The sequence below is a fragment of the Neodiprion lecontei genome, chromosome 4, assembly GCF_021901455.1.
Source record: "Neodiprion lecontei isolate iyNeoLeco1 chromosome 4, iyNeoLeco1.1, whole genome shotgun sequence".
NCBI classification, from domain to species: Eukaryota; Metazoa; Arthropoda; class Insecta; order Hymenoptera; family Diprionidae; genus Neodiprion; species Neodiprion lecontei.
Genome location: NC_060263.1, coordinates 35907308 through 35933258, shown reverse-complemented (window position 1 = coordinate 35933258; position 25951 = coordinate 35907308). Strand labels below are relative to the sequence as shown.

The window sequence follows — 25951 nt, the reverse complement described above, 5'->3', positions numbered from 1 at the left end:
CTTCGAATGTAAATCCATCAGATGGCGATTAGTACTTTATTATACTCTTGAAGTACATAGCAAATTTTACTTTTATGGTGGATAAATTTTACCCTTCATAGTTCCTCCTACTTACTAGTTACTACACAAGGTAAGGAGTATCAACAAGTGACGGACGGCTTCATGTGTTTGTACATTCTTAAATATACATGACTAGAAATAAATACGAATTTAACCGTGCAGAATCAGTAAATAAAAAATTTAATGTCAATTCAACTAACTGCATTCATGCTATTACCTTACGCTAACTTAAGTGCAATTCAACAGTGCAAAATCCTTATACAGGAGCAAAATGCAATATGCTTTGTCATACAATAAAATAAGTGCTTTTTGCAGTAATCAGAAAGATTCCCATAACACGATCAGCTACAGAATTAATACTAGGGATATGTTTAGGGATTAAAAGATTGAGAGTCGAATACATAAACGTATGGATTAAAAATTATAGCTATGAGTTAAAAAATAAGGTTTGTGTCCAAATCTATAACAAAAAATTATAGAATTACCATAATTGTGTCTAGTTGTCTAGATAAATTCGTCTATTCGCTATCTATTTCTTTTCTGTGGTTTCGCTTTATCATAGGAAATAGCGCCCATAAAGCAGTCCCCAATATCAGTATAATTCCAAATGCTAGAAATATTGGTTTGTATGAACCAATTTGCTCAAAAATTACACCACAAAGCGGTGGACCAATCAGCTGAAGCACACCATTAACAAACAAAGAAATCCCATAAGACGATGTTAATTTCTCAGTGCCAAGCATATCTGCTAAAATCACAGTTGTTATTCCAATATACATTCCCGACGAAAGTCCAAATAAAGCACAAAAAAATGATAGCATTGTGTAACTGGTGGCCATAGGAAGTAAAGCTAAGGCAATACCGCTCATTCCAAGTCCACCCACAAAATAGTAATACTTTGGTATGAAATCGATGTCTGATAAGGATGATCCACCTATGCGCCCAACCAAATCTAAGGCAGAAACAATGGACAGTAATAGAGCTGACATATTTTTATCAAAGCCTTGCGATATTGCATATGATGGTAATAATATCATAAAATTCGTATTACTTATTGCAGAGGTGGAGTTTGAAATGAGGATAAGTAGGTAAATTGGATCTTTCAAGACGCTAAAATCAAAGAAATTTTTTTTATCTTTCATTGCTGCTTCGCTTTCCGAGTCATTGCTGTTGGATTGTTTTACTTGTTCTATATCTGCAGCTGTGGTATTTTTCCTTTTAGACGAATGGGTTTGGAAGAGGCACTTGAACATTCCAGGAACATTTAATCTTTGGTTTAAAGCTATAGTACCCATTTCAGAAACAATGCTATGTTGACGAGAGACACGATAATTTTCATAATTTAAACAGCTGTGTCGCATTGAACTATTTCTACTTATGTGCGGTGTATTGGGACAAGCACTGTTCACACTCTTGCCAGTCACAATATTGTCTTTAGGTTCTACATTGGAATTATCAAATGCTGTATTGTGTATTCCGTTTGTAGCAATATCAGAACTTTCGTTAACTTTTACGTCTTCTTTTTCATCTAATCCCTCGTTTCTTTCGTTGATAAGTGAAGAGTTTTGAACTTCCTCTAGTGCTTGGGCCAAATTCAGGAAATGTAAATTTCCAGAAATTGACATATCAATTTCATTAGTGGATTTGAAGCTCTCTTGTTTTAAAATGTTATTCGATTTCTCATTACTGGGCATTTCGTCCAAAGTCAATGCTTCGTTATCCACTCCATCCTCCGGCGTAATAGGAACTCTTATCATGTGTTGTTCAACAGGGTGGTATAACAGAGCACAAATCCATGTATTTAAGGTGATACCACCCATGAGTAATACAGCTCCTCTGAAAAGATAAGATTTATCATTTGAAAAATGATATATATCAAGTTCGGCAAATGAAAAGGTTGTGACTAGTTAAAAGGTGGAAAATTTATTCAAAACGTTTAGATAAAGAAATTCTCAAGTAGGTGACACGTTTTATTAGATAGCAGGGTTTAATAATGACAGATTTGATTATTTGCTAAACATTGCTCTTACCTGTATCCAAAATGATCAAGTAGATACTGTAGGAAAGGTGGTAAAACAATAGTCCCAATAGCACTTCCGGATATACAGAGCCCGTTAGCAAATCCCCGTAATCTTTCAAAATAAGCGGTAACTATGTATACTGTTGGAGGAAATGATAAACCTGCTCCAATGCCAACCATTACTCCATAACTGAAACAAAATACAATGCACATTAATTACATTGAATGACTTGAATAAAAAGTAATACCAGTTTATACAGCAATATATCTATATAATAACTTAATTTACCTGAGATAAAGATAACTGACGGAATTTGCGAAATAACTCAGCATCATTCCTCCTGCAGCAAATGTACCACCAATAAGCGTAACAGTGCGGTAAGAATATTTCATCGACAGAATGCTTGATAACGGACCTGAAAGTATAAAATGAAATTGAAACAACGAGCGTAAATTAAATAGGTATAAATTTTAACCAACGATGTCTAAATTGAACGATGCCATGTGTACGTATTATTAAAATTTACGTAATATTCGATTGTAGTTGGCATTTATTAACTAAAACATACCTAAAAAACTATATAAAAAATAGCAGAGTGCTGGCATCCATAACGCTGCTGTAGGGGATGCTTTGAAAACTTGCAAAAATTCTACAAACAGCACACCGAACGACTTCACAGTTCCAGGGATAAGAAAGTTAACAGTTAATGCTGAGAATAAAACGACCCAGCCCCAGCCTCCGTCAGGAGGTACCAGCTTCGTTTTTTTTGCTTTTACTGCCATAGTCAATTAGAAAATCTGTAAATTAATTACGCATATTGAAAATGTATTAATGGTTAAAAAATTCTACGTGTGGTTGTGCTTGCACGTGATAAAGTAACCAGTAGCTAAATATTTCTATTTGCAGAATTTACAATTCTTGTGAAAGTCTCAATTTCTACAAGTAAGAAGCGGGCTTAGGCTGGTCGCAAGCCAACCTTTGAACTTTCCGTTTTTGAACTTGTTTGAAGCTGAAATACTAATAGAAATAATTATAGTAATAGTAATAATAATAATACCAATTTTCATCAAAATCGAACTGTTATTAATTTTATTTTTTTCAGTTTATCGAGTACGAAAAATTTAAATTTTGCAAATCTGACTTTAGATCCGTGATCAGCGTCCCTAAAAACCCTGTGGTACCAATTTTCGTTCGAATCCGTTCATCCGTTCTCAAGGTATAATTTTTACTTTATTTCCCGGAATTTTGTTATTTGAATAATTTGAAAAGTACTGAACCGATCCGGATCAAAATCGTGAAAACTCGGTAATTCGTTCTCGAGACATCGTCGAACAAAAAAATTGATCACATGCATACATAAATACGTACATACACACACATACACACAGCATCCATCCAAAAAATGTCGGAGGTGAATCTTTAGACGTTGAAACGTCGAGATATCGTGAAAAATCCACGTAGTAAATGATTCGATATTTGCAGTCAACTGTATCGTACTAAAAATGTTCATGCTATATTAAATCATAAAATGTTTTGTAATTTATTATATGATTTCTTATATATTTTATCGAATTTACAAGATAAATCATGTAATAAATTGCAAGCAGAATTCTTTGACAACATTTTATGATTTAACACATGACCACTTTCAATAGGGATATAAAGACAGAAAAATTTTCACCATAGAATAACCCGTGCACTTGCTCCCATGCTAATCGTATACCTTGACATCTTGTTCCTTGTTTAGTACCTGTTAATTATTTTCAATCTACAAGAATTTCCCTGTATTGTTAATCGTACTACATTAAAACGTCTGTCATTATTCAAATCACACTGAACATAAAATAGCAACAAATAAGATAGCTCAATATGGAAATTTGGAAAAACTTGAGGTAAACTTGAGAGACAAATTTGGATGGCAATATAATGAAAAATACGAATAGAGTCCTATCTCTCAATAGTTCCGGGGTCAATTGAAGAGTTTTTCCACAAATCGGTGTTCCGTCATCACTGCATGTATAAGGTTCGCCGGCGAGACTTTTGAACTTACCTATCAATGGTTCCGACCGCTCTTATAGTTCGAAATACGAATGATAAAAATTTTCGACTGGCGGAACTATTTAGAAGTGGGTACACGAAACTCGAGCTCGTCCCTAATTCTCTGACAAATGAGTAGTGGGGAAATTTTTCACGAATAAAACTAGAAAAGCGGAACTATTGAAAGATCGCATCGGACTGAAAGTATTAATATCACAAAAACATTCTAATGATATCACATCAATATTACCTTAATGTTACATGTTGTAAAGCACAAAATCGCGAAGGTGGCGAATTCTAACTTCGAATTTGAATGATAATGTTTTTAAAGTTATCCTCGTGAAAATTGGCTCGGATCATTGCTAGATGGGTCTGTTGTAAATATTCGAAACGAGCATGCTTAGAATTTAAAATTACGTTAATTAAGAGCTATTTATGGGTAACATATCATAAATTGCAGTCAAGACCGGGACGTTTCGTAAAAAAAAAAAAGAAAAAGTTGCTAGTTTTTAATACACAAAATGTTTTTCTTTTAATCGACATATATCATGTCTTGAATATTTGAAAACGAAAGACATGTCAGTGATGTAACATAAAGTTACGGATTTCCATCATAACAGACGATTTTAGAACAAAATTATATACTTTTAACAGCTGATTACTTTTATATGCAATGAAATAACAATAATTGTAATTTTCCAAGATGTTTGGTAAAAAAAATCTATTATTCTCGGTCGTTAATTCGTTTTTGGTAATGCTCTCACAGAAAAAAAGCCCTCAACTTTGGTGTAAATTCGTACCCTCATCATTATTTGTGAATTGGGGGTACGAGTTTACACTCAAGTTGGTTTTTTTTCCGTGAGACTGTTCTCGTATACGATCAGGCGTTCACGAAACGTTATTAACGTTCCCCAAAATGACGAAATATCTGCATAAAGTTTTCGAATTATCAGATGCGTGAATGTGAATCAAAATATTTATTAAACCTCAGTTTAAGTCAACTTTTAAAGTTCTACAAAACATATCAACATTTTCATGTCTTAAGTAGATAGTTACATAAGTTCTTGTACTTTATCTTACTAGTATAGCAGTAGTATACAGTCACGTAGAAATAACGTTTGAATGGTACGTTTTTATTTACAATTAGAATGTAAAAAAATATATAAACAAAAATAAGTAGCAAGTTTAACAGATGTACGCTGAATGCATCTCAAATCCGGGAAAGGTGCCGAAATAATGTTTTCGAATAAAGGTGTGCGTTATATTGTTGTGGGCCATCTTAGATGCAATTTATCAAGTTTATATAAGTGAAAAGTAGATTGCATAAAATTTTAATGAAATGCATTTTGAAATAACATTCACTAATTATTTTAAACAATTATTTGCATTCCCGCAATGATGCAATATTGAGGTACAGCGATTATATCCTACACGAGAAGGTACTTACCACTCAAATTTTAATCACTTTAACAAAAAAAACACTTCGCAGCCATTTACACCGAAGTATGTATCTCACATGTTGCACGCTAGCGCTATTTATTGCGTTTCGTCGAATACTAATTAATTCAATTATGGCTGCGTTCACTGAAATGGTGCATACAAAGTCGCAATTCAAAACGTTAGAATAAATTAGTAATTGAAACAATACTGTGTTGCGAAGAAAAATTGAAGATATTAACTAACAGGCCACGTATTTGGTTTACAAAAAGGTTTGAAGCAACTATATGTATAACATAGCTCAACGTACATCTGTTGGTTTAATGTTAAAAGTCAGTAACAAATTTGCAACCTTCATGATTTTGTGCTTTAAATGTGCTGAATCTAGATTATTTGAGATCTATAGAAGAACTGTCTGCGAAATGTGCTGGTGGGCACACCAATATTTGCCAATTGATGGACTATGTTGGTAAATATATCCAAACAAAAAAAAGAGTTACTGTAATCTAATTAGATGGATTGTTACCTGGTTGCAAGCTGAAGTACCATAAGCAATATGTTATCCAACAGTACCCGAAACTCGTTTCAAGTTGTTTTTTATACCTTCAACAACCTCGTTCTAAGTGGGAAGTTTGTTTATCTTTTAGTAGGTACATACATGACGCTGCTAGCAAAAGTCACTCTGATTGACCATACTTTCAGCACCTGGACAGTGGTTTCAGTACATGATGTAGTATTCAACTTTCATGAATGTAATAGAAAGCTTTTAATCATAGACTAGGAATTTAATCTAAGTAAGTGGATATAATATTTCTTAGATAATATCTTGTATTTTCTTTGACATACTAACGGTGGTATACCACATGGTAAAGTAAACTTTGAGAATTCACCATCCGAGTGTATTGGTAATATTTTTTTCACAAAAGTTTGCAAAGCCTAATTTACTTTATGATGTGTAAGTAATTGAAACTTTTTGTTCTAGTCTAAATACCATGACTCTATGCTCAACAACAATGTGCTACAAACTGATGGTGATTTCTCATCTCAATAATTATCAGTAGCAGAATTATGCAACTATGATACGTCCTGTGCTATTAAAAAAATTAGTAACAGTGGTACACCAGGAAGCTCATTAAGCTTTAACTACACTGTTGCATCGAATATTGAAGCCAGCAAGGCTACTTGTAATTGATCAATTTACTCTGTTTAAAATATATGTGCCAACCCAATGATTGCTAACAAAACCTAATCCTAAAGCACATCTAACACAATCAATTGTGAAATCTTCAAATTACTTGCCAGACTCGAAGAGATCATTTTGAAAATTGAAGTAATTGCCGGAATTGCACAATGAAAAACAGTGGTGAATCATTCTGATATTTTAAGAGTAGCGCAATGCACAAGAGTAAAAAAAGTTCACAAACTAATACACAATACTGTATTTTTCCAATAAATTTGCTACCGATAATTTATCTAGTCTACTGAAATAGTAAGTGGTAGAGGCGAGCAAGGAAATGTGCACTGACCTGGAGTTTCGATACGGTGTCTGAAGAGGAAGGTTCGCAGCAGCACTCTGCAGGTAGTGGATTGGGGAGATTTGCTGAAGGGTGGGAGATTCTTCTTCAGGTAACAACGACCGATGAACCATTCCACTACCAAGTTCTTAACAAGGCTTCCAAGCGTCACTTCGTATCCCCTTCACTCTACTCTGCTTCATCGGGATACAGAGAACAACCCAGTCTTGAACTTGAGTAACCAATATTAGCCAGCATGGTCACACGTATCATCTATCTATTGTGTTTACTCAACAGGGCTGATTGCTTCTCTTTCTATGTGCCACTGCTGCATTGTACTTCACCTTTATGCTTGCCGGAGGGGGTGCATGAGGCATCTGCAGGCTTTACTTACCGTTTGCACATCTAAGTCCCACCCACACAATCTGGTAATTTTTTTGCTCGATTTAATGATAGCGTCACGATGTAATAATATTGCCTGACAATCTCACAATGCTTGTGTGACTCTTTCTATATTTATTCAAGTGATTATATCTGATAGATCTCTAATGCATTTTCATCTCGTCATTTTGATATTTTTGGCGATAAAATTTTTTAATGCATAGTCGGATTGTTTTCTTATCTCAGGCTACTATATTTATTACAGTCGTAAACTCATTCCGCATTATGTACATCAATGACTGTGTTTAGCGGGTCTAGCGTAACAGTAATATCTTCTACTAAAAAATTATTTACTATTTGTGCAGTCATCTTACATCATCTCTTTGCAGTGGCCTCGTACATTTGTTTTCATGTAAAATATTATTTCCTATATATTCGAAAGAATTTGCAATTTCACCTCTACAACAGATTTTATTCTAATGACTTATCAATTTCATTCTCAAGAATAATTACTTGAGCATCTCAAATTATCCATCATTTAATCTAAATAGATGTTCAGAATTCTAGCCAGTTCACAATCAAACCAATGAATAAGTATCAGGTTTTCCTAGAATGGGTTGAAAACTTTTTGCAAGCACCACGCTTTCTATTTATAGAACTTAACTGCCTTAAGTCGTTTCTAAATTTACATAAAGTGTATCAAAGATTAGAGTCTTGTAAAAAGGGTAAGCCAAAAAGACTGGGCTGACGGGTTATTTACTGCTCTTCCCAGCCAGGTAGTAAACTATTTTTTCATGGACTATTTTGTTTTGATGCGTTAGCCTTGCATGGCATGTTGTCCTGGGGCGAGCCCTACCTGGCGGGAGGCGGAGGTTCTCTCTGTTCAACAACCACTTTGCAATGTGGCTGAGAGCTGGTTCCCATGCCATCTCTATCGTTGCATTAACTATTTTTAAGAAACCAAACTGGTTTGATGAAAATAGCTCGCCTGTTTGAGCAAGAGTTTAGTAAGTGAGGCAACTGGGAGCGTGTGTGTGAGTGTGTGTGGTGGCAAGAAACAGCCTTAAAGGCTGTTGGTTTTATTTTCCGTTTATCGCGGTATAGGATGGCGCTGTTATACTCGCTACTACGAATATGGAAGATCTTACGTTACATTTGAGGGCAATGGCAGATTATACATACACTTGTATGAAAAAACTGAAATCAGGATTGCACTATTGATACCCACACAGCTAGATCCATGTATGTGAGCGGGTAATGAATTTCATCAGTTATGCGTGTCATGCTTGCATAAGAAAGTTGGGGAAATTGATTCAGGAAATGATAGTATTAGCTGACGACAAGAGACCGATGAAATCAGTGTTTCATCAATTCTGTTTCAAAATACTAAGTAAATCTAACATTCATATTTTTGCATATGTACCTGTGCATGCTGCGTTTATGCAGTGAACTTTTGAAGTAAAAACTTCTCGATATCATAAAAAACTGATAGTGTTCCGAGCAGAATATCAAAATCAAATCATTTTAATACTATATTAAAAGCCTGATGAAATAACGTTATCGTAAGATATATCCGTAGGTATTCTAGAAAATCTTTTTATACACTAATATAATTCAATACATGCTACTAAGAGATACCCTGAAAAAACTAACAGAAATTCAATCTCACTAAATATCGTAAACATTAGATCTACATAATATTTTTCGTTGTAATCGACTTAGAGAATGATGTTTGTGCAGCACATATATCACAAATTCATTTACGGAAACTAATTACATTAAAGTAAATAATCGTCAATAATAAGTTACACATGTAAAAGGTTCTCTTCAAAAACCAGATCCGCACTACCCAATTTTTTCAACTTATGTCAGCGTAACTTTATCAAACTTTTCGAATTACGTACCTGCAAAGCTAATAATTGCCAATGGCCTTATCACTTATCTTCAATGCATTACTGAGTTCAGCATATATAATTAGTTGTGTATACATGTAGGTCTAAATATATTTTAGATCTATAGTCATTTAGATAAAGTCAATCCAGTTTGTTATTAAATATTATTGTAGAATATATTGCCGTCCGCATTAAAGAATAAAAGTATTTTTGATATGCTTGAGATTCGCAATTTCTAACGAGAACTTTCTATTGGAAACAATATTAAATCTGCACAAGATCGCTGTATAATGTAAAATACTTCTCTAGATCATTCAAACTTATTCCAGGAAATTGTATTGCAGGCTTCTTGTTTATGCCCCATTTAATACTGACCAGTTACATTTTTTGCATCATAGTCAATTTAATCAAGGGGTGATTAACCACTTACATGCAATTTAGACAGGAATGAGTTCAGGGCTTAGAGACTTTATGCTATGTTTAAAATTAGATATAGCCAATTGGTGTGATTGGCAGAAGACAGTTTGAACTTCCTTCAATACAGGATTATAATCATTGATTGCTATTCTGATACGTTATACTTAACACTCTGAGGTTTATTACTCTGCACAGAAATTACCGATCAAACAGGATACCGGCATCCTCATAAGAACCTGCAAATGATACCTTATAAAGGGTGATAAACAGTTGCTTGAATTTATACCTTTCAAAAATTACAGAGCACTGTATTATAAATCAAATTACCGATAATTATTAAGGCCTTGAGAATTTGGACATTGTGATAAATAAAACTTGACTGGTATAAGGAAATGATGCAGCGAGTTGAGATTTCGTAGAATAATTATCAAGTTTCTAAGATGCAGGGAGTGAGGATGAACAGGAAAATCGCACTTACTAACTTTCACTAACTGCTGCTCAGGTCATGCCTATTCACAGTCACGATTAGTCGTTAATTTGTGTCACAAGTATGAGGAAATTTTTTTGCTTAGGAGCGACAAAAAAAAATAAACTTGTTTTAATGGGCGGAAAACGAACTTCAAGTTAGGAGCGTTAACATTGCGGAAGATTGAAAGTAAATCACTATTTTAGTTTAGCTGAATGAGCGCACAAATTTAAATATGAATCTGACAACGAAACACTACAAATAGTTATACGCAATTACTTCAATTTTGCCAAATTTATGTATAAATTTTAATGTGTCAATTCATGTTTCTGGTGGGGTAATAGTAGTCTGGTCTAAAATGATTTTCACAACAATTTTTATTCTAGTGCAAGTTAACTAGATTAAAATTAAAGTAATCAAATAAACAAATTACATAATTAATATCGATATAGTTATATAATTACTAAAAAATAACATATCAAATTGATAATGTTGACAATATAAATTTATCAATTTATTTATAATAATACCAATAAGAATTACATTGTAACTTTACACAGCTAAGCAAAATTACTTCACATCTCAAATGACGTACATGGCCTATACAAATAATTATAGGCAAAACAGATTTCCAAAATGAATACAAAGAAACCATTCTTCACAGCTCAACAGGGTTCACTGTATGATATATATCTCAAATTATCCAAGTCCATGTGAAAAGGGCAACAACCCCATGCTATCTACATGGAATTCGTATAAATCATGTCATTTCTTTGTTTTTGAGTTAAATGAAAATGTATTAGAGTGGTTTTGTTCAAAATTGCATGTAGAATGGGGCTGTTATGCCCATCTTTGCGTTTGAGAGACGTGAACTTGGATAATTCCATACAGACAACAATATCGAAATCAATCCCTTAAACACATCTTATTAGTGTCAAAACTTAACATGATTACATATTTTCCTCAACTTTAGCCTCACGTTCTAACACAGAAATACAAAAGTTGATTTTCTAGCATTTAGATACAGAGAATAATTTTGGCAAGCTTATTCTTATTAAGTCAATGACGGGCAGTTTGGCTGTGCCGCCGCTTACTAAAATAACATACTAAACTACCCTCACATAATTTCTTGTTCAGCGATAGTTCCCATGTGAAATACCTGCTGTACAATACAGACAGAACCAAATAGATATTGAGTTGAAGAGTTTACTGGACGGACAATCTGGAAATTATTGGATGAGAGCTGATGTTCAACCTTTGAATCAGAGCTTTCTCACTTTCAAGATTTTATATTGTTCGTAAAATTTTCAAAGAAAAACTGAGCAGGCAATCACGACAATCTTGATTCAAGTACACAAAGTGCTACAAGAACGAATTAGTGCACCATGATTATACTGCTACCAGCTTCATTTGCTGATTTCGGCATACTGTGCTCATGGCAAAAATCAAGATAATCAATTATATCATATGGCTAAATTTCAATATGATTCATTGTTAATATAACTCAGGTATATGAAAATAAAAGATGCACCAGCAAGAGAAAATGTAATCATGATGTGATATATACGATATATATATATACATATATTATAAAGTTAACGCAGAAATTATTATTGTATTACACAGTGATGTCTGTCATTTAAGATATGAGGTAAACTATGAACTATATCTACATAATAATCTTAAATATGGAATAAATATTATACATCCTCCACCTTGTTCACCCTTCAAACACCATAAACTGGCACATTAGAATTAGAATTCGATAAACATACAGCTACACCAATTTAGAAAGGAACGGCCTGTCGTATTTTAAACTGAAGTCCCCGCAGCCTCGAGAGTATTTTGAAGCTGTGATAAATCCATATTCACATACCAAGCATCATGGTATTCAAAGGGTTTAGTTCAAGTGGCTAAATAAAATGATTACATTACCTTCACAAAGTCTGGCGAGCTGACACTCGCTATTTGTATGCCCACCTTGTTATGTATGTTAGTAAATATTGCACTCACCATAGCACTGATTTAATTATACATGAAGAGTACGAATACTATTCAAGTAAATCTTTACTTATAAGTTTATCGTTTTTACATATTTTTTTTACGTTATTTTGCTTAGATTTTTCCATTTTTCTGCCTCTTTCTCTTTATACACTTTTTCTTCTTCTCCATACCATACCAGAGCATAAAATCAGCTGAGATATTATAGATCTCAATCTGTTACGATTGATCGTAGATTCCTTTCACTTTTTAGATTTACCTTCACTACATATTATTTTTACCATTACCCCCATCCATCTCAATTATTTTTGCCGTTATCTTTGTTATCTACACAGGTATTGATAGTGTAGGATATCAGATGAAATCAGCGCACACATACTATCAGTGGACAAAAATAGTTTTAAAATATGATAATCAAAATTGTTTGCAATTAAATTAGAAATTATTTATTCCAATCATTTATTTACCCATCAGTACCTTTTAACTCACCATATCAAACAGGTCTTTGCAGACTGAATGAAATTTAATGCTTACTGCAATTATTCATGTCCATTGTTAGCAAAAGCTTTTTGTCTAGCTCTACTTGCAAATGCTGCTTCCTGTTTCAATAATAAATTTACATAGTACACAGGTATGGCTTTTACCACCCTTGATAACCTGCTGCATTAATTATTGGAACACAACAAAAGGTCAAGTGGAAGTTGCTGATGCAATGGTGCATCATCACAGTACTCGTAAGTTGTGATAAATTCATTATGAGTAGATATCACAATAATATCCATGTGTATTGTAAGATAAATACCAGAATACACTCGCTGTTGAGTTATAAAAAGACTAACTATGTGAAATTAAGTCCTGATGGTCATCAATGCAAAATATATTGAGTCTCCATGGTTGCCACTAAAAATAGTCAAAAAAAATTCTCCAACTTTTCCCTGGCTAAATTATAATTTTTTCATGAATAAAATCCACACTAAGACTGCTAAGTCGAGTATCCATTAAATAAAGCTCGGATTCAATGGGTATTCTAAAACATGTTTATAGTCTGTTCAATGGTTGTGGAAGTGAGTATGGAGAAAAATATTGTTCTAAATAATAATCTATCATAAAATTCCCTGAATAATTAAAGAATTCTCCAACTTTTTCGTGACTTTCCAATTTTCCCTGACCAGTGGCTACCATGGACTCTTGTATACATTGCTGGTCATGAATAGTCAAAGTACTGGCGTTATTCTTAGATCAACAATTGTTTGCTGTGTTTACAAAAATTTTCTCATGGAAAATACTTGACCCAATTTGATTTTACGACGAGAGCTTTAATTTTTAGTATTAGTATGCTTGTCTAGTACTAACACATGCTTGTAAAATAGTTTCGTGAACAAATGACTTTGTTCATTATTTTATTTAAAATGTGAAATTAAGAACTGTATTGCGTAGCACAGTGAGGATTTAGTGTCACATAAATTGAAGAGCGAGCGATGTTAAGACAGTACATAAATGCTTTGGATATTTTCTCACGTTTTGATGGAAGATTCTTCATTGAAACTATTAACTCGGAGGGGACCTCAAAACAGACGGATCATCCAACGAAGCTTCATCGTTACACTCACTTTTGACCGAGTTGCTGTTGTTCACGATGCGTACTGAACTCACTATTATATCACTACTATTCTCGCACTGTTCAGAGTTTGCATTCAATATTCCAGGATGTTTCTTCATGTGGGTAGTCAAGTTTCCGCTGTGATAAAACTGCTTACCACAAACTTTGCATTGGAACGGTTTTATGCCTGAATGTATCCTTTCATGTATGGAAAGATTCCCACTGTGTCGGAATTCTTTTGCACAGTAGCTGCACTTGTATGGTTTAACTCCAGAATGAGTGCGTAAGTGCGTTGAGAGATTGCCGCTATGGCTAAACATTTTTCCGCATATTTGACACGCGTATGGTCTTTCGCCTGAGTGTGTTCTCATATGAATAGCCAGATTACCGCTGTGCGTAAAGCATTTTTCACACTGAGAGCATTTGTATGGCCTTTCGCCATTATGAGTCCTCATGTGAATGAACAAATTGCTCTTGTGGCCAAACTCCTTGAAACAAACTTCGCATTGGCATTTCAATTTTTTCAGACTTCCAGTCCCTCCTGATGCCTTGGGTGGCCGTCCAGGACCATTATGTTTAACTGGCGAAGTTGAAGGAATTCCTAGCAGCGATTGATTTATGCTTGGCTGCTGTTGACTAATTTGAGAAAGCTGACTCTGTTGAGCTTGTTGAGTAATGTTTGATTGATTTTGTTGAGTCGTCTGAGTTTCATTACTGGCTTCTTGAGGATGCGGTGATACTTGGAACGGCATGCTGTGCTGTTGAAGGTAGCTAGATACTGCCAACTGCGGCATAGTTTGCTGTAAAATAAAACATAAACATTATAAATGAGTAGATGTTTACAGTACTTTCATAAATCTGAATTCTATTTAATAAATTGGAACAGTGTCAGAACTTCACTGATAATTTAAGAACTAATTGTATGTGTGTTTTTCAGTTGAGAATGAATGTATATAAATGTAGCAAGTGTAGAGATGAATGAGAATAATGGATGCTACATTGTAACCATTAATTCTAGGTAGAAAATACTTATGAAGTCAAAAATCTTATCTTTACTTGCATGTAAAAGCAAGTCGCATGTACATATGTAAATACACATTTGAAATAAAATGTTATCTAAATGTTTTAAGGTGACCACTAAAGAATGAACAGGCCATGCTTACATGCAAAGTGATAAGATAAGTTTTAATAAGTTTGACAGCGTATCAAACGAATTTGTAGAGATCTGAAATGCGTGAAAAATATTTACTAATATACAGAAATATGTGGCATCGTGCGAGTTGCTCATTGTTGGCATTTTTAGGTTTAATTATAATTTAATTGTATGATGTTTCACATATATACAGATTTCATTCAGACATAGCCAAGTGAAAAGCCATTATTTAATTACAACCCAACCAACAATTTAAATCCAATTAACTATAGTGCATTTATTAACATAGTATAAATAATAAGCCTGAAAATCATGTGTCGACTATTTAGAAAATACTTACACCCATCTGAGATAGATCTTGACGAGCCAATGAGTCACCCTTTGTGGGTAAATCTATGGGTATTGGATTCTGATGCAATTGAGCTTGTCCCCAGAATTGCAATTGCTGACGACACATGTAATCCACATCCTGATTGGTAAACACTGGATAATCAGAATTGCTTGGGATACCATTATTACCACTCTGATTGGCGTCCTCTACTCCTGTATATTCCTGCTTTATTTGCACTGGGCTAAACATCTAATAGGGACGAATGTAGAAAAAAATCATATTCTTTAGATGGTCGACGGTACAAACACAGATCACATAGTATAAAATTTTTAAATCTATGTAATGAATCAATCAAGGAAAAAATGATACAACAAATTTGTTCATGCAAAATTAATGGATTAAATTCATTCATTTGAAATCGAAAATTAATATAAGTGTAAATTTAAATAAAAATCTTCAATATTACAAACCCCTGTGAAGACATAAAAGTAAAATAAAAAGGACAAAATATGAAGGAAAATCATTTCTGTTGTGAATAGAGATTATTTTGGCAGTCGCTAAGATTTTTTTTCTAGAAGATGAAATTGACAAGATTCAGGAATATTATGTTGACTTTCTACAAGGTGGAAAAAAAGCTAGAAAATAAATAGAAATCTAGGTAAAAAGATATATTAAATTGGTACGATACTCACGTTGTATGACCTTTCTGAAATACTGTATTTGGCTCTGCCCTCGGGCTTAGGACATCGCAAAACGAAAAGCTGTCGAAATAAACTGTGTTAATTAGTCGTAAAAGCGATAACCTAAATATACTGATTTTTCAATACTAGCTATTGTTGATTTCATTGTTGACAATTGATTGGAAGGGTTATCTAAATCCACGAGTGGGTCAGATATCGCGAAAAAGATTGAGAAACCACGAGTCGAAAGAACTTTTTTACGCAAGCCTGAAAAAAATCTTATGAAATGCAACCAAAGATGGCGAACCTTAATTTTCGTAATTATGTCGAACAAGGTCAGAAGGCACTAAAGCATATTGTGCGTTTACCTTCGTTATGAAAAAATCTTTCTCATTGTTTTCTCGGTCGTTTTGAGACGTATCACTTTAGCTAAATTTGTTATTATTATACCATGATTATTATTTCTAAGCTTAAAACCACTCGGCAGACTGTACGCACCGGAAAACCGTCAACAATCATGAATGAATCGAGCTAAGAAAATTAATACTTCTGCGCATGGGTTGCGCAGGAAAATGGAAAATCTATTACACCTTCATGACTGCCAACGAAACAACTTAAAACCGAAAAATTTATGACGTGTCATGATGGTAAAAACTCATCGCTAAACTTATTTATATGAGCCGCAGCGTTTTGAATTCACTGTAACATAGCTTGTAGCACATGAATCAATTTTATGTGATATGAAAGTAGCACAGCAATTCAAACTCCGTTTTGACTAAGGTTGGCAATGTGGCATTTCTGCGAACGTAAGGAATGGGTGGGGAAAGCGATCTTGTCGCTACGGTGTCAGGCCAGATGGTGACGGCCAATGGTAACGATCACATAAAATTTGCAATGAAAATATTCGTAGATCGCTGATCTTGTCGCTCACTGTCTTGTAGGCATACGAGCGTAATGATTGGTTAGCTGAGTGTATTTCGTCAGAGGCACGATTGTCGCTGAAAGCTGATGGCTTGTAACTTTTGACGATTATTGTTAAAAATTTTCAATAATCGTACTGAATATGTCAACAACCTTTCAAGCCCAAATTTCCTGCTTAGGGAGCAAAACTAAATACTTGGCAGAGCTTAAGAAGCCGGTTATTCGCCCCTTGATACAACGTAAGTTGACAAAGGCAAACTGTTCCTATCATTATGGGGTTATGCATGAATTGACAGCTGACATTGCAGTGGAGTGGAGCTCTATCTTCCCTGTTTACGACCCTTGCTTTTGCCACTTAATGAGTACAGGGATACGTACCAAAGCGAGATCGTAGAGTATCAAATTTGAACAAGACATATCCGAACTTGCATTTTTAATTTTTAAATAGTGATATATCTCCGTATTTGTAAAAATGGTTTATTTTTTTAGTTGCTGTCAAGTCGATTCAAAGAGATCACATCGAAGAAGGAGTGCTGGATAGAATATGTGAAAAATATAATGTTACCCAGGAAAATATCGACCAATGGTATAGTGCGGTTTTAAAAATTTTACACACACATCTGCGTTATCCATCGGGCTCTGTTAAACCTGCAGAATTCAAAGAATGTCTTCAAGATTTAAAGTAAATATATATATTAAATAAATTCCATTTTTTCTTGTATATTGTATTCATGAATGGAATCTTTTATATGAAAAGAAAGAAACCAGTACTTCTCAGAATATCCCGATCTAGCCATAAAACTAGTTTTAAATTCTATTCAGCTCATTAAAAACAATGTCTATATCCTAGATTGTCGCCCGATTGCATAGAAGATTTATCCACTGTTGCTTATGGCCAAAGAAGAGTAGTTCTAGTTAATGAATTACTATACATCACCAAGTTTTATCCACATATAAAATCGTGTCGATGGAGAATAGACATTAACATTTCCTCGAGGTAAGTTGACACATTTTATTCCTTAATTATGCAACATTATTTGAAATTAAAAAACGACGAGTGGTCAATAATAACAGTTCACCATAAGTTGTAATATTATCTTATTTATAATTATTTATGTCCATAGCGTCTTATCGAGAATCATGGAACCAAGTATTATAATGGAATGGACATTAAGCTCAGGCGAGTGCAAAATGTTTGAATTATCCATGGCCAAATTTCATCAACTTAGACACGCAGTAGCCAGCCTACTGAGAGAGATTCAAATCTTTGAACGGCGCAATACATTCAAAAATTATTCCACCTCTAGTATAGAAATGAAATAAATAACATATAGCTCTAAATATAAGCCCAGGGAAACAAGAATTGTAATATACAATATTACAAGTGCCATTGCAAATGTGATACCCATTACAAAGGAGACATCATTTTTATAAGATAACCAGGATATTTTACTTGTGCATACATTTGTAATAATAATAGCTGATACCACAGAGCAGTGAATATAATATTCTTTATATAAGTATAATAGAAGGAGAAAAGGATAAAATAATTGATTGTTTACTTGTATTCTTGATTTGGAAGAAAATAAAGTCACTTACTATAATTTATGTTAGAAAATGTTAAAGCTGTGTTATTTCAATGCTGCGTAAATCATTGGCTTTCATAAATGAGTGAAATACGTCAATTGCCTGATTCATGATTTTAGTTTTTGATCATTGATTTGATTAAAATTCATAGAGCTGCCACTCCTCCTGTGGTCTCCGTATTTGAGGGTAAAGGTAGTTCTTGCTACTCTAAAAAGGAAGAGAAAGTAAATTTTAATATTTTATCAAAACCTCGTTTTTTACGAATGTCTCATTAAACAATAATATCAATTCAATGTTTTAACTTTCTTATTGAATAACATCTTACGTGTAGAATCTCTTACACACAATAATGTAAAGCAAGTCAGGCAAATGAAGTATTCTGCATACTTTTTACACAAATAGTTATCACTTGTCATTTATATATTACTTACTCTGTAAAATGTATTCCAAAATGCAGTGAAAGCAGTTTTATCCAAGCTTGCTTGTTGGCGCAGCGTAGGTATAGAATATTTATCATCTCCACACCTTGCAATCAGTCCAACACTTACAGCACAATTCAACTTTTCATTTAACTCTTTCTTCAGTGCATTTGGATCATTGTCTATAGGATAACAGCGTCGCAAATGGCTGGCAATCAGGGCAGAACTAATGTATGCTCTTCTTGTTTGCAACTCTTTAACAACAACACGAATCATCTGCGGAGTAATAGGAACTGTGGCTCTCCAAGCTGAGTATTAAAATGAAAATTATTATATAATTTATTTGACCACTTATAGTTTATCAACAATTTGTCACATTTATGATCAAATCTAATTAGGCAAGAAATGTTGCATACCTGATGCCATGTACCTCCTTTGGTAACTATTTTTCCGTTTCTTAGCAGTATTGCGTTGTGATCTTGCAGACTTTCGTTTATAGGCTGCATTGCATTTTGAAAAGTTTACGGGTTCTAACAAATGACTCGTACGCTCAACATCTGAGTTAATGAATGAAAGATACAATAAAAAATAACGTAATGCGAATGTACAATAATTTTCCTCGATGTAACACCTGAACTTGGAAACTCGCAGAAGTTTCGAGTTTGTCGGCAAGATTTCTTGGCAGTTATCCGTTTCCCTTCAGCAGCATCCGAAACTCTCTGATTTTTTTTATATCTATCTTTGGACATACCTATAGAATTCTCAAGCACTTGTGTCATACAATCGCTTTGAAAAAGCTAAGGTTCTTTTATACACAGCAGAGTTCATGAGAAAATTGTTGAAAGAATTAATAGTTTAACAGTAAGAGATGACAGAACAATACCTGAAAGTCTAGTCTTCAGAGAGCAGCTTTTGTATGGTTGCCATGGAGATATGACAAACATCAGATGATAGTACAGCTTTAGAGTCCCTTTTTTAAGAACTCTAGTTCAGCTTCCAAGTCAATTCTCACACAAAATAGGCATTGCTTTGTACCCATGTTAGTACCTGATTGCTACTTACCTGTCTTCTAAAAGAACGATCTAATGACAAGGACCGCAAGTGCAATCACGTATTATAGCATTGAAACATAAGTAATTGCAACCTGCAAATTCATACAACATTTGTACTACCACTTATTAATATAATAATATTTCACATATATACGTGCCACATATATCCGAAAGTTATCCAAGCTAAGAACTAAGATGAAAACATCATAAATAAATCATCAACATATGTCAAGTATAAGATTTTTTTATGGCTGCACGGTATTTTGTATTTATTACAAATGAGTTTGTTTTCTGCATTACAAATTCAATACTAATCGCCAACGGATGTGAAAGAAAAATCATACTGTCAGTAATATGTTATTCTGATAACAACAATGACATTATACCGATATCTTAATGTACAATAGGTATTTGATTTGCTGGTGATTTTTTAAAAATATTTATGTGAACATATATTTTTGCGGTTAATTTTTTTTGTAACATCAAAATCTTTTAGTCATGGTGAAAAATATATGTAAATTATTCAAGTAACTTGCATCAATTCGAAATTATTGTTGATAATTATATTAAAAATACTGCTTCATTTTAATTCCGTTCAACACAGATGCACACATATTCCTTAGTCGTATAATATTTTTTTCACTCGCGCTAAATACTTGCATTCAATCCGAAATGTTCAAATAAAAATGAAATGAAAATGACATTAAAATGACATGATGCTTCCGCATTATAATAATTATACTTCGAAATTTCGTAGGATGATCATTCGTAACGTATACCAGTAATGTACAAAATTGTCTTCTTCATTTCTTGCGGCATAAAAATGAAACAGAATTTGCCACGTCGTAATGCATATTACATACACAGACGAACACCATTATAAAATCAGGAAAAGATTAATTTGCGAAAATGATGCAAGGTACTTGATCACAAGTTATACATGAAGAACAGAATTATGAAAGTTTTACATAGATGGAGAAGTACGATGTGTAGAGTTGCTGACAATGATACAATAATAATCGTAAGAATAAGAGTAAACGAAATATTTAATAACTTTCAATAATATATTAACTATAATATATAAATTTATATATATATATACAAGGGTGAGGAGAGATGACTGTCCATATTGGAGACCTTATACATGAAAAAAGAGAGCAGTATTATTTCCCAGTAATTTAATAAGACTGTCGAAAAAATCTGTGGCGTAACATATTACACAGTGCAATTAGAAAATGTAAATTTGTATCTGACAAGATTGTATTTGGAAAAAATTTGACAGTTATATTAGTTTAAACTTCACTTCAGAACAGTGACGGTACTTGCAAACATCTGTGAGTATTGATTGTCGCAATCCAATTTGTCAGCAATGAAATAAGCATCTGTTGTCTTTTCAGTGTGCATAATATTCAAGGCGCAGAAAGTTATCTCGCTTTACCCTGTGTATACGAAAATGTATACAAATACATATGTTTATAATAACTTTTTTCTTTTCTTTTATTTTTGCTTTTCCTTTTTTTTTTTTTTTGTGTAAACATTTAAGGGGCAAAACATTGTGCACTCTCTTTATCAAATGTTATATAATAATAATATTAAGATATTTAACATCGAAAATCGGCAGAGACGATTCGACACGTAAAAGAAAATACATTTTTTCGCTATATACAAGAGTTGTGTGTTTCTCTGCCGACCCTCTTTGATATGGTGACACACTTGCACCATACAGAAACATCTTTCCTAAATTACGTTTGCTTTCTTCTTAAATATTTTTATGAACATACACTCTCTCACACTTTATTTAAATGTGAAGCTGCAGATATAGCTTCACATGTCATCATAAAATTTCAGTCAAACTCATGCTATTTTCGTTTAATGGAACGGTAGTGAAACCCTGCTTGGTAAATGAAGCTTTAAATAAATATTACAATTTTATAAGTATTTCGATAAAAGTTGATTGTTTGTCAAGTGTAAATATTCAGAATGATTAATGATTCCTCAAACGCTATATCGAAAAGTTTAATAATATCGAAAACACGATATGTATGTCGAAATCGTCATGGGTATGTAAAATTGAAATGAAAAAAAAATCATTCTGTTCCACATTAATATACAACAATTACACTTATAATATAAAGCTAGATAACAAGCAAATTTTTTACCACGTGCAGGGTTTTTTTTTTTTTTTTTTACCTGATAGTAATTATAAATGGTATAAATCAGTATTTCAATATGATACAATACAAAATTTGACTGAATTTTTATGACTGAGATCTTTTACCCTTCTAAAGGGCAATGTTGAAATACTTTTATTCACATTGATTCCTTTAACGAATTCAAATAATTATTTTGTACTTTTGACAGTATTTTTTTTTTAAGATTATACTTGGTTGGCTGGCTGGCTGATGTATCACAGATGTAACAACGTGATGGTACTTACGTTTATCACTTTATTTATTAATTTCTAAGAAAGACTCTTATACTTATTACGTCAGATGTTGCTCAGTATTTTGTTAAAGCAATTCTTATTTATTCCTTTATTATTTTTGTTACAAGTTCGATGCAAGAGTCAGCTAACCGGGAAAGGCAATATTCATTCTCACCAGCAATGGAGCAACAATGAATTTTGAAAGTAAGCAGTATATCGAAGTAACGACAATTCATGTAGCTAATTATATTTCGTTTTAGAACTGCCAATGACGCGGAAAATCAAGAAAATAATTAATCCTTTCCCCCACCCCCACAACAATCCATACCAACATTTTTGGACGACTTGAAACAAAGCTGTTATAATGTGATTTAATTTTTGCGATTTCAAATGATCGGTTTGAATCATAAAAAAAAAAAGAAATGGAATACAGTTTACTCAATACCAAAGTGAATAAATTATTCACATTGATTTTAAGCAAACAATCAGGTCTGGCTACTACATTTTGAAGATTTTTGGTATTGATTTAAACTTGTATTGAGAAAAAAAAGGAGACAAATACGTCTGAAGAATAATTTATTCGAGAAATGGTTGGATAGTCTAAGTAAGAGATACCGCCATGACCGGGCGGCCGTAGAACATACTACGATTCAATAACAAATTAAATTAAATAAAAAATTTCACACATCAAAAAGAATGTTACATCACTTTTTCCTTTTTTTTTTTTTTTTATTCGTGAAAACGCCCGAACTTATATGTAGAGCACAATAATTGTGATTAAGGCGAGACTTAAGTTATTTTCGACAATATCATCGAAAGCCACTGCCAGATTGCAGGCACGTAGAACATCCTACGATAAGTGATATTGGACTTAAAAGAAAAATGATAACTGTAGTATTAAAAATTCGTGATGGGACGTCTTGATGGATATATAAATGTATATATGATTTGCATTCGAATGCACAATAAATGTATTCGATACGAAACGATAATTTTGTTGGTAAGAAAGTCGTAGAGGGTTACATGTAACTAAAACCCGTTACCAGCACACAAAATTGCACTAGTTTATTTTCAACTTTTCGAATACACGCGTACTGTAATGTTTCTCAGAGAATATTTACCCAATGCCAGAGATTTACCTTGAGATGTATAAACTGAATGTAAAAGGTAAATCATTTATTTGAATGAGTTTATTAACGCTTTACCCGTGACTCTTATGCAGAATCTATGAGATTGAAGCTACTTTTGGAATTGGTTTATCATATAAACCTTTAGATAAAATAAACTACAAAAATGTTTTAATATTAGGGCCTTTTACTTAATGAGATATTTTATATCTTCATTAATCAATTAGGATAATAAAAACCAAGACAATTAAAACACTAAATTAAAAACAGAGATTGAACATAGTGACTCTTGACTAGCACAAACTGGCTGTGTTCTGACGCTCATCCATCCACTTATCTACTCTGGTATTTTCTCACAATATATCGCAACTCTAGTTTTTTATGTTCAATATACATTGCCAACCAAACATCATAGAAATGCATCTACTATAATGAATAATTTTTGCCTTGTTTGTCACAACACATAATAAATAAATATAATTTTTATACTTTTCTTTAAATCGTCAAAACTTTACATGTAATCCGAATCTCGAGAGTAACCACAGAGCTTTGTAATAAGATTTAGAATGGCGCACCTGGCTAAATTTCACATTTCTCATTTCTCTCCACAGTACCGTCACGTGAGCAGCCCATTATAGACAACCTCGATACAGGCTAGACTGAAAAACGGATGACACCCTTCTGCCAATAACGGAACCACTTACAAGTGTCAATGAATTGGTATCACTGGATTGATGTCATAATTCCAGAATGAAAACCTGTACCCTACACTTTCTTCACATTTTCTCAACGCGCAACATTTTGTTTTTTATTCTATACTCATTTGTTGCAATTCTGGAACTAGAACAAAAACAATTTCAACTGACCAATTGGCTCTTCAAACTTATGCTATGTCAAGCCACCTTAATAAGTTTACCTCCTTATTACGCTATTTTATATTTTTTTAAATTAAAAATTTATCATTTTTTTTTTTTTTACGATTAATAACTTTTTCAAATTTTCTTTTATAGTTTTTTTTTTTTCTAAATGTATATATACATACATATATATATATTTTAGCTTGGCTTTTGTTATTTTAGTGAATATAGGTATGTATATACGTATGTACGGTAGATATCATGTACTCAGATGTTCAGGAAAAAATCTTATTCAATATGCACTGCAGAATTAGTACGAAACTGTTTATAGAACAGTTCAAGTAGTGCAAGACCGTTCAAAACGGGTTGATTGCTATCACGTACCTCACAGGGATAATTTAACAGCGCCGTCATACACTCGCAATCCAAGCATGATGTGAAATCAACAAATAAGTAAAAAAAAAAAAACTTATCACTCTCTATCTTGATTGTTAATTTTTTCTCTTCACAAGAGTATTCCTGAAATTTATTTCATAAAATTTTTCTTTGATGCAAAATGCAAACCCAAATTTGATGTATGATGCGACAGTAGGTAAGACATAATTGGGATTCGAAATGTTGTAGCTTTAAGTCCTTCAATTCGTACCCTCACTTGATTAACACTGAATCGGCCAATCAATAGGATGCAAAATTCCATCCGTGCTGTCCATATCCCAGTCAATGCCAATTTCCTCCTCACTGGACCAGCTGGATGATGAACTTATGCTGCCGCACCTTAAGGATGAAAACAAATATAATATTTAGCTTCGACAACAAACGTATTTACAAGAGATTGTTGATTTTCCACAGATTTAAAATAAACTGAAAAGCAACCGTTTGTCAACATTCCTGCTACATGGCTATTTCCTTCAAGACAGTGAATTCAAATTTTGTTGAAACTAATAACAAATTTGAGATGTTGATAAAGAAAATAATAGATCAAACAATGAGTCTAAAATATATCATACAAAATATCAATTAACGAAAAAAAAACCACATTCGCAACCCTTCCTGGGTAAACCCACTCTACTTGTTAGGCATTTTAATGCAGATGCACCTATCACGAGCTGTAAGGATGAGCAAATCCCTATTTGCAGTTTGAACATGATGGAGGAAAGCTGGAAAGTAGTTTCAACTATTTAATGGTGGAATGAGTTGTGAAATAAACACAAGATTGGCAGAATGAATTCCTAATAAGCTGAATATGTCACTGTATAATTAATTACATTTTCGGTCGTAAGGAAAGTGCCAAATGCAGGCAAATCCTCAGTCGATAAACTAATGTCATTCAACTAATATCAATATCTTTGTTGATTATCTATTATATTGGTATCATCAATCACGTGATCTATCCAGAAGCGAAACAGGGTAATATTAAATTTCATTACTGATGATTCAAATTAATCAAGGAAAAAATTAATCAAATTCCAAATAAAACGAAGAAATCGATAAAATGTTCTAATCTCGGTGTGAAAGATGGTCAAGAAGGGATACCGGAGCGTGATACATGTACACATATGGTACAATCTTAGCC

General features: G+C 33.2%; 5 protein-coding genes across 12 annotated transcripts in view; 1 reads left to right on the top strand and 4 right to left on the bottom strand.

Annotated features, from left to right (window-relative positions):
* Position 1: 1 nt before the first annotated feature.
* LOC107219583 (monocarboxylate transporter 13-like) lies at positions 2 to 9606 on the bottom strand. 3 transcript variants are annotated; one of them, XM_046738583.1, is made up of 7 exons: positions 9260 to 9606; positions 7082 to 7266; positions 6082 to 6260; positions 2650 to 2878; positions 2370 to 2496; positions 2091 to 2270; positions 2 to 1896 (listed from the first exon to the last, which is right to left on the bottom strand). In XM_046738583.1, the coding sequence occupies exons 4-7, from the start codon at positions 2861 to 2863 to the stop codon at positions 579 to 581; spliced, it is 1839 nt and encodes a 612-aa protein (XP_046594539.1). In that variant the 5' UTR covers positions 2864 to 2878; positions 6082 to 6260; positions 7082 to 7266; positions 9260 to 9606; the 3' UTR covers positions 2 to 578. The 3 variants fall into 3 exon arrangements, with proteins under 3 accessions (XP_046594539.1, XP_015513326.2, XP_046594540.1); XM_015657840.2 differs by lacking the exons at positions 6082 to 6260; positions 7082 to 7266; positions 9260 to 9606 and adding an exon at positions 5566 to 5609; XM_046738584.1 differs by lacking the exons at positions 6082 to 6260; positions 7082 to 7266; positions 9260 to 9606 and adding an exon at positions 3805 to 4200.
* Positions 9607 to 10712: 1106 nt separating this feature from the next.
* Positions 10713 to 17356, bottom strand: LOC107219598 (zinc finger protein 572). 3 transcript variants are annotated; one of them, XM_046738588.1, is made up of 4 exons: positions 17290 to 17356; positions 16003 to 16071; positions 15320 to 15559; positions 10713 to 14626 (listed from the first exon to the last, which is right to left on the bottom strand). In XM_046738588.1, exons 1-4 carry the CDS (start codon positions 17326 to 17328, stop codon positions 13775 to 13777), a joined length of 1200 nt encoding a protein of 399 aa, XP_046594544.1. In that variant the 5' UTR covers positions 17329 to 17356; the 3' UTR covers positions 10713 to 13774. The 3 variants fall into 3 exon arrangements, with proteins under 3 accessions (XP_046594544.1, XP_015513348.2, XP_015513347.2); XM_015657862.2 differs by lacking the exon at positions 17290 to 17356 and adding an exon at positions 16298 to 16533; XM_015657861.2 differs by lacking the exon at positions 17290 to 17356 and adding an exon at positions 16359 to 16532.
* On the top strand, positions 16836 to 18519 carry LOC107219580 (COMM domain-containing protein 5). Its single transcript, XM_015657836.2, has 4 exons — positions 16836 to 17150; positions 17401 to 17593; positions 17762 to 17908; positions 18036 to 18519. Exons 1-4 carry the CDS (start codon positions 17054 to 17056, stop codon positions 18232 to 18234), a joined length of 636 nt encoding a protein of 211 aa, XP_015513322.2. The 5' UTR covers positions 16836 to 17053; the 3' UTR covers positions 18235 to 18519.
* Positions 18520 to 18563: 44 nt separating this feature from the next.
* Positions 18564 to 19603, bottom strand: LOC107219567. Its single transcript, XM_046738596.1, has 3 exons — positions 19334 to 19603; positions 18930 to 19225; positions 18564 to 18705 (listed from the first exon to the last, which is right to left on the bottom strand). Exons 1-3 carry the CDS (start codon positions 19341 to 19343, stop codon positions 18637 to 18639), a joined length of 375 nt encoding a protein of 124 aa, XP_046594552.1. The 5' UTR covers positions 19344 to 19603; the 3' UTR covers positions 18564 to 18636.
* Positions 19604 to 20197: 594 nt separating this feature from the next.
* The window catches only part of LOC107219591 (cyclin G), a 31341-nt gene continuing 25587 nt past the window's right edge, over positions 20198 to 25951 (bottom strand). For all 4 annotated transcript variants that reach the window (XM_046738594.1, XM_046738591.1, XM_046738592.1 and 1 more), the window contains one exon: positions 20198 to 25152. Coding sequence is in view for 3 of the 4 variants with exons in the window: in XM_046738591.1 (XP_046594547.1) it covers positions 25035 to 25152 (118 nt within the window). In the remaining variant the exon portion in view is untranslated. The remainder of the gene's footprint in view (positions 25153 to 25951) is intronic.

Excerpts from the sequence above, each read along its gene's own strand:
- LOC107219583 (XM_046738583.1), bottom strand. The coding sequence starts at position 2,863 with ATGGCAGTAAAAGCAAAAAAAACGAAGCTGGTACCTCCTGACGGAGGC. Across the intron at positions 2,497-2,649 it reads TTTTTTATATAGTTTTTTAG|GTCCGTTATCAAGCATTCTG; the intron begins GTATGTTTTAGT and ends TTATACTTTCAG. Across the intron at positions 1,897-2,090 it reads CTTGATCATTTTGGATACAG|AGGAGCTGTATTACTCATGG; the intron begins GTAAGAGCAATG and ends TTATCTTTTCAG.
- LOC107219580 (XM_015657836.2), top strand. The coding sequence starts at position 17,054 with ATGTCAACAACCTTTCAAGCCCAAATTTCCTGCTTAGGGAGCAAAACT. Across the intron at positions 17,594-17,761 it reads GAATGTCTTCAAGATTTAAA|ATTGTCGCCCGATTGCATAG; the intron begins GTAAATATATAT and ends TCTATATCCTAG. Across the intron at positions 17,909-18,035 it reads GACATTAACATTTCCTCGAG|CGTCTTATCGAGAATCATGG; the intron begins GTAAGTTGACAC and ends TTATGTCCATAG.
- LOC107219598 (XM_046738588.1), bottom strand. The coding sequence starts at position 17,328 with ATGTCTTGTTCAAATTTGATACTCTACGATCTCGCTTTG. Across the intron at positions 16,072-17,289 it reads TACTCTACGATCTCGCTTTG|CTTTTCGTTTTGCGATGTCC; the intron begins GTACGTATCCCT and ends TTATTTCGACAG. Across the intron at positions 15,560-16,002 it reads TTTCAGAAAGGTCATACAAC|ATGTTTAGCCCAGTGCAAAT; the intron begins GTGAGTATCGTA and ends CGTCCCTATTAG.
- LOC107219567 (XM_046738596.1), bottom strand. Across the intron at positions 18,706-18,929 it reads TTTGGAATACATTTTACAGA|AGTAGCAAGAACTACCTTTA; the intron begins GTAAGTAATATA and ends CTTCCTTTTTAG.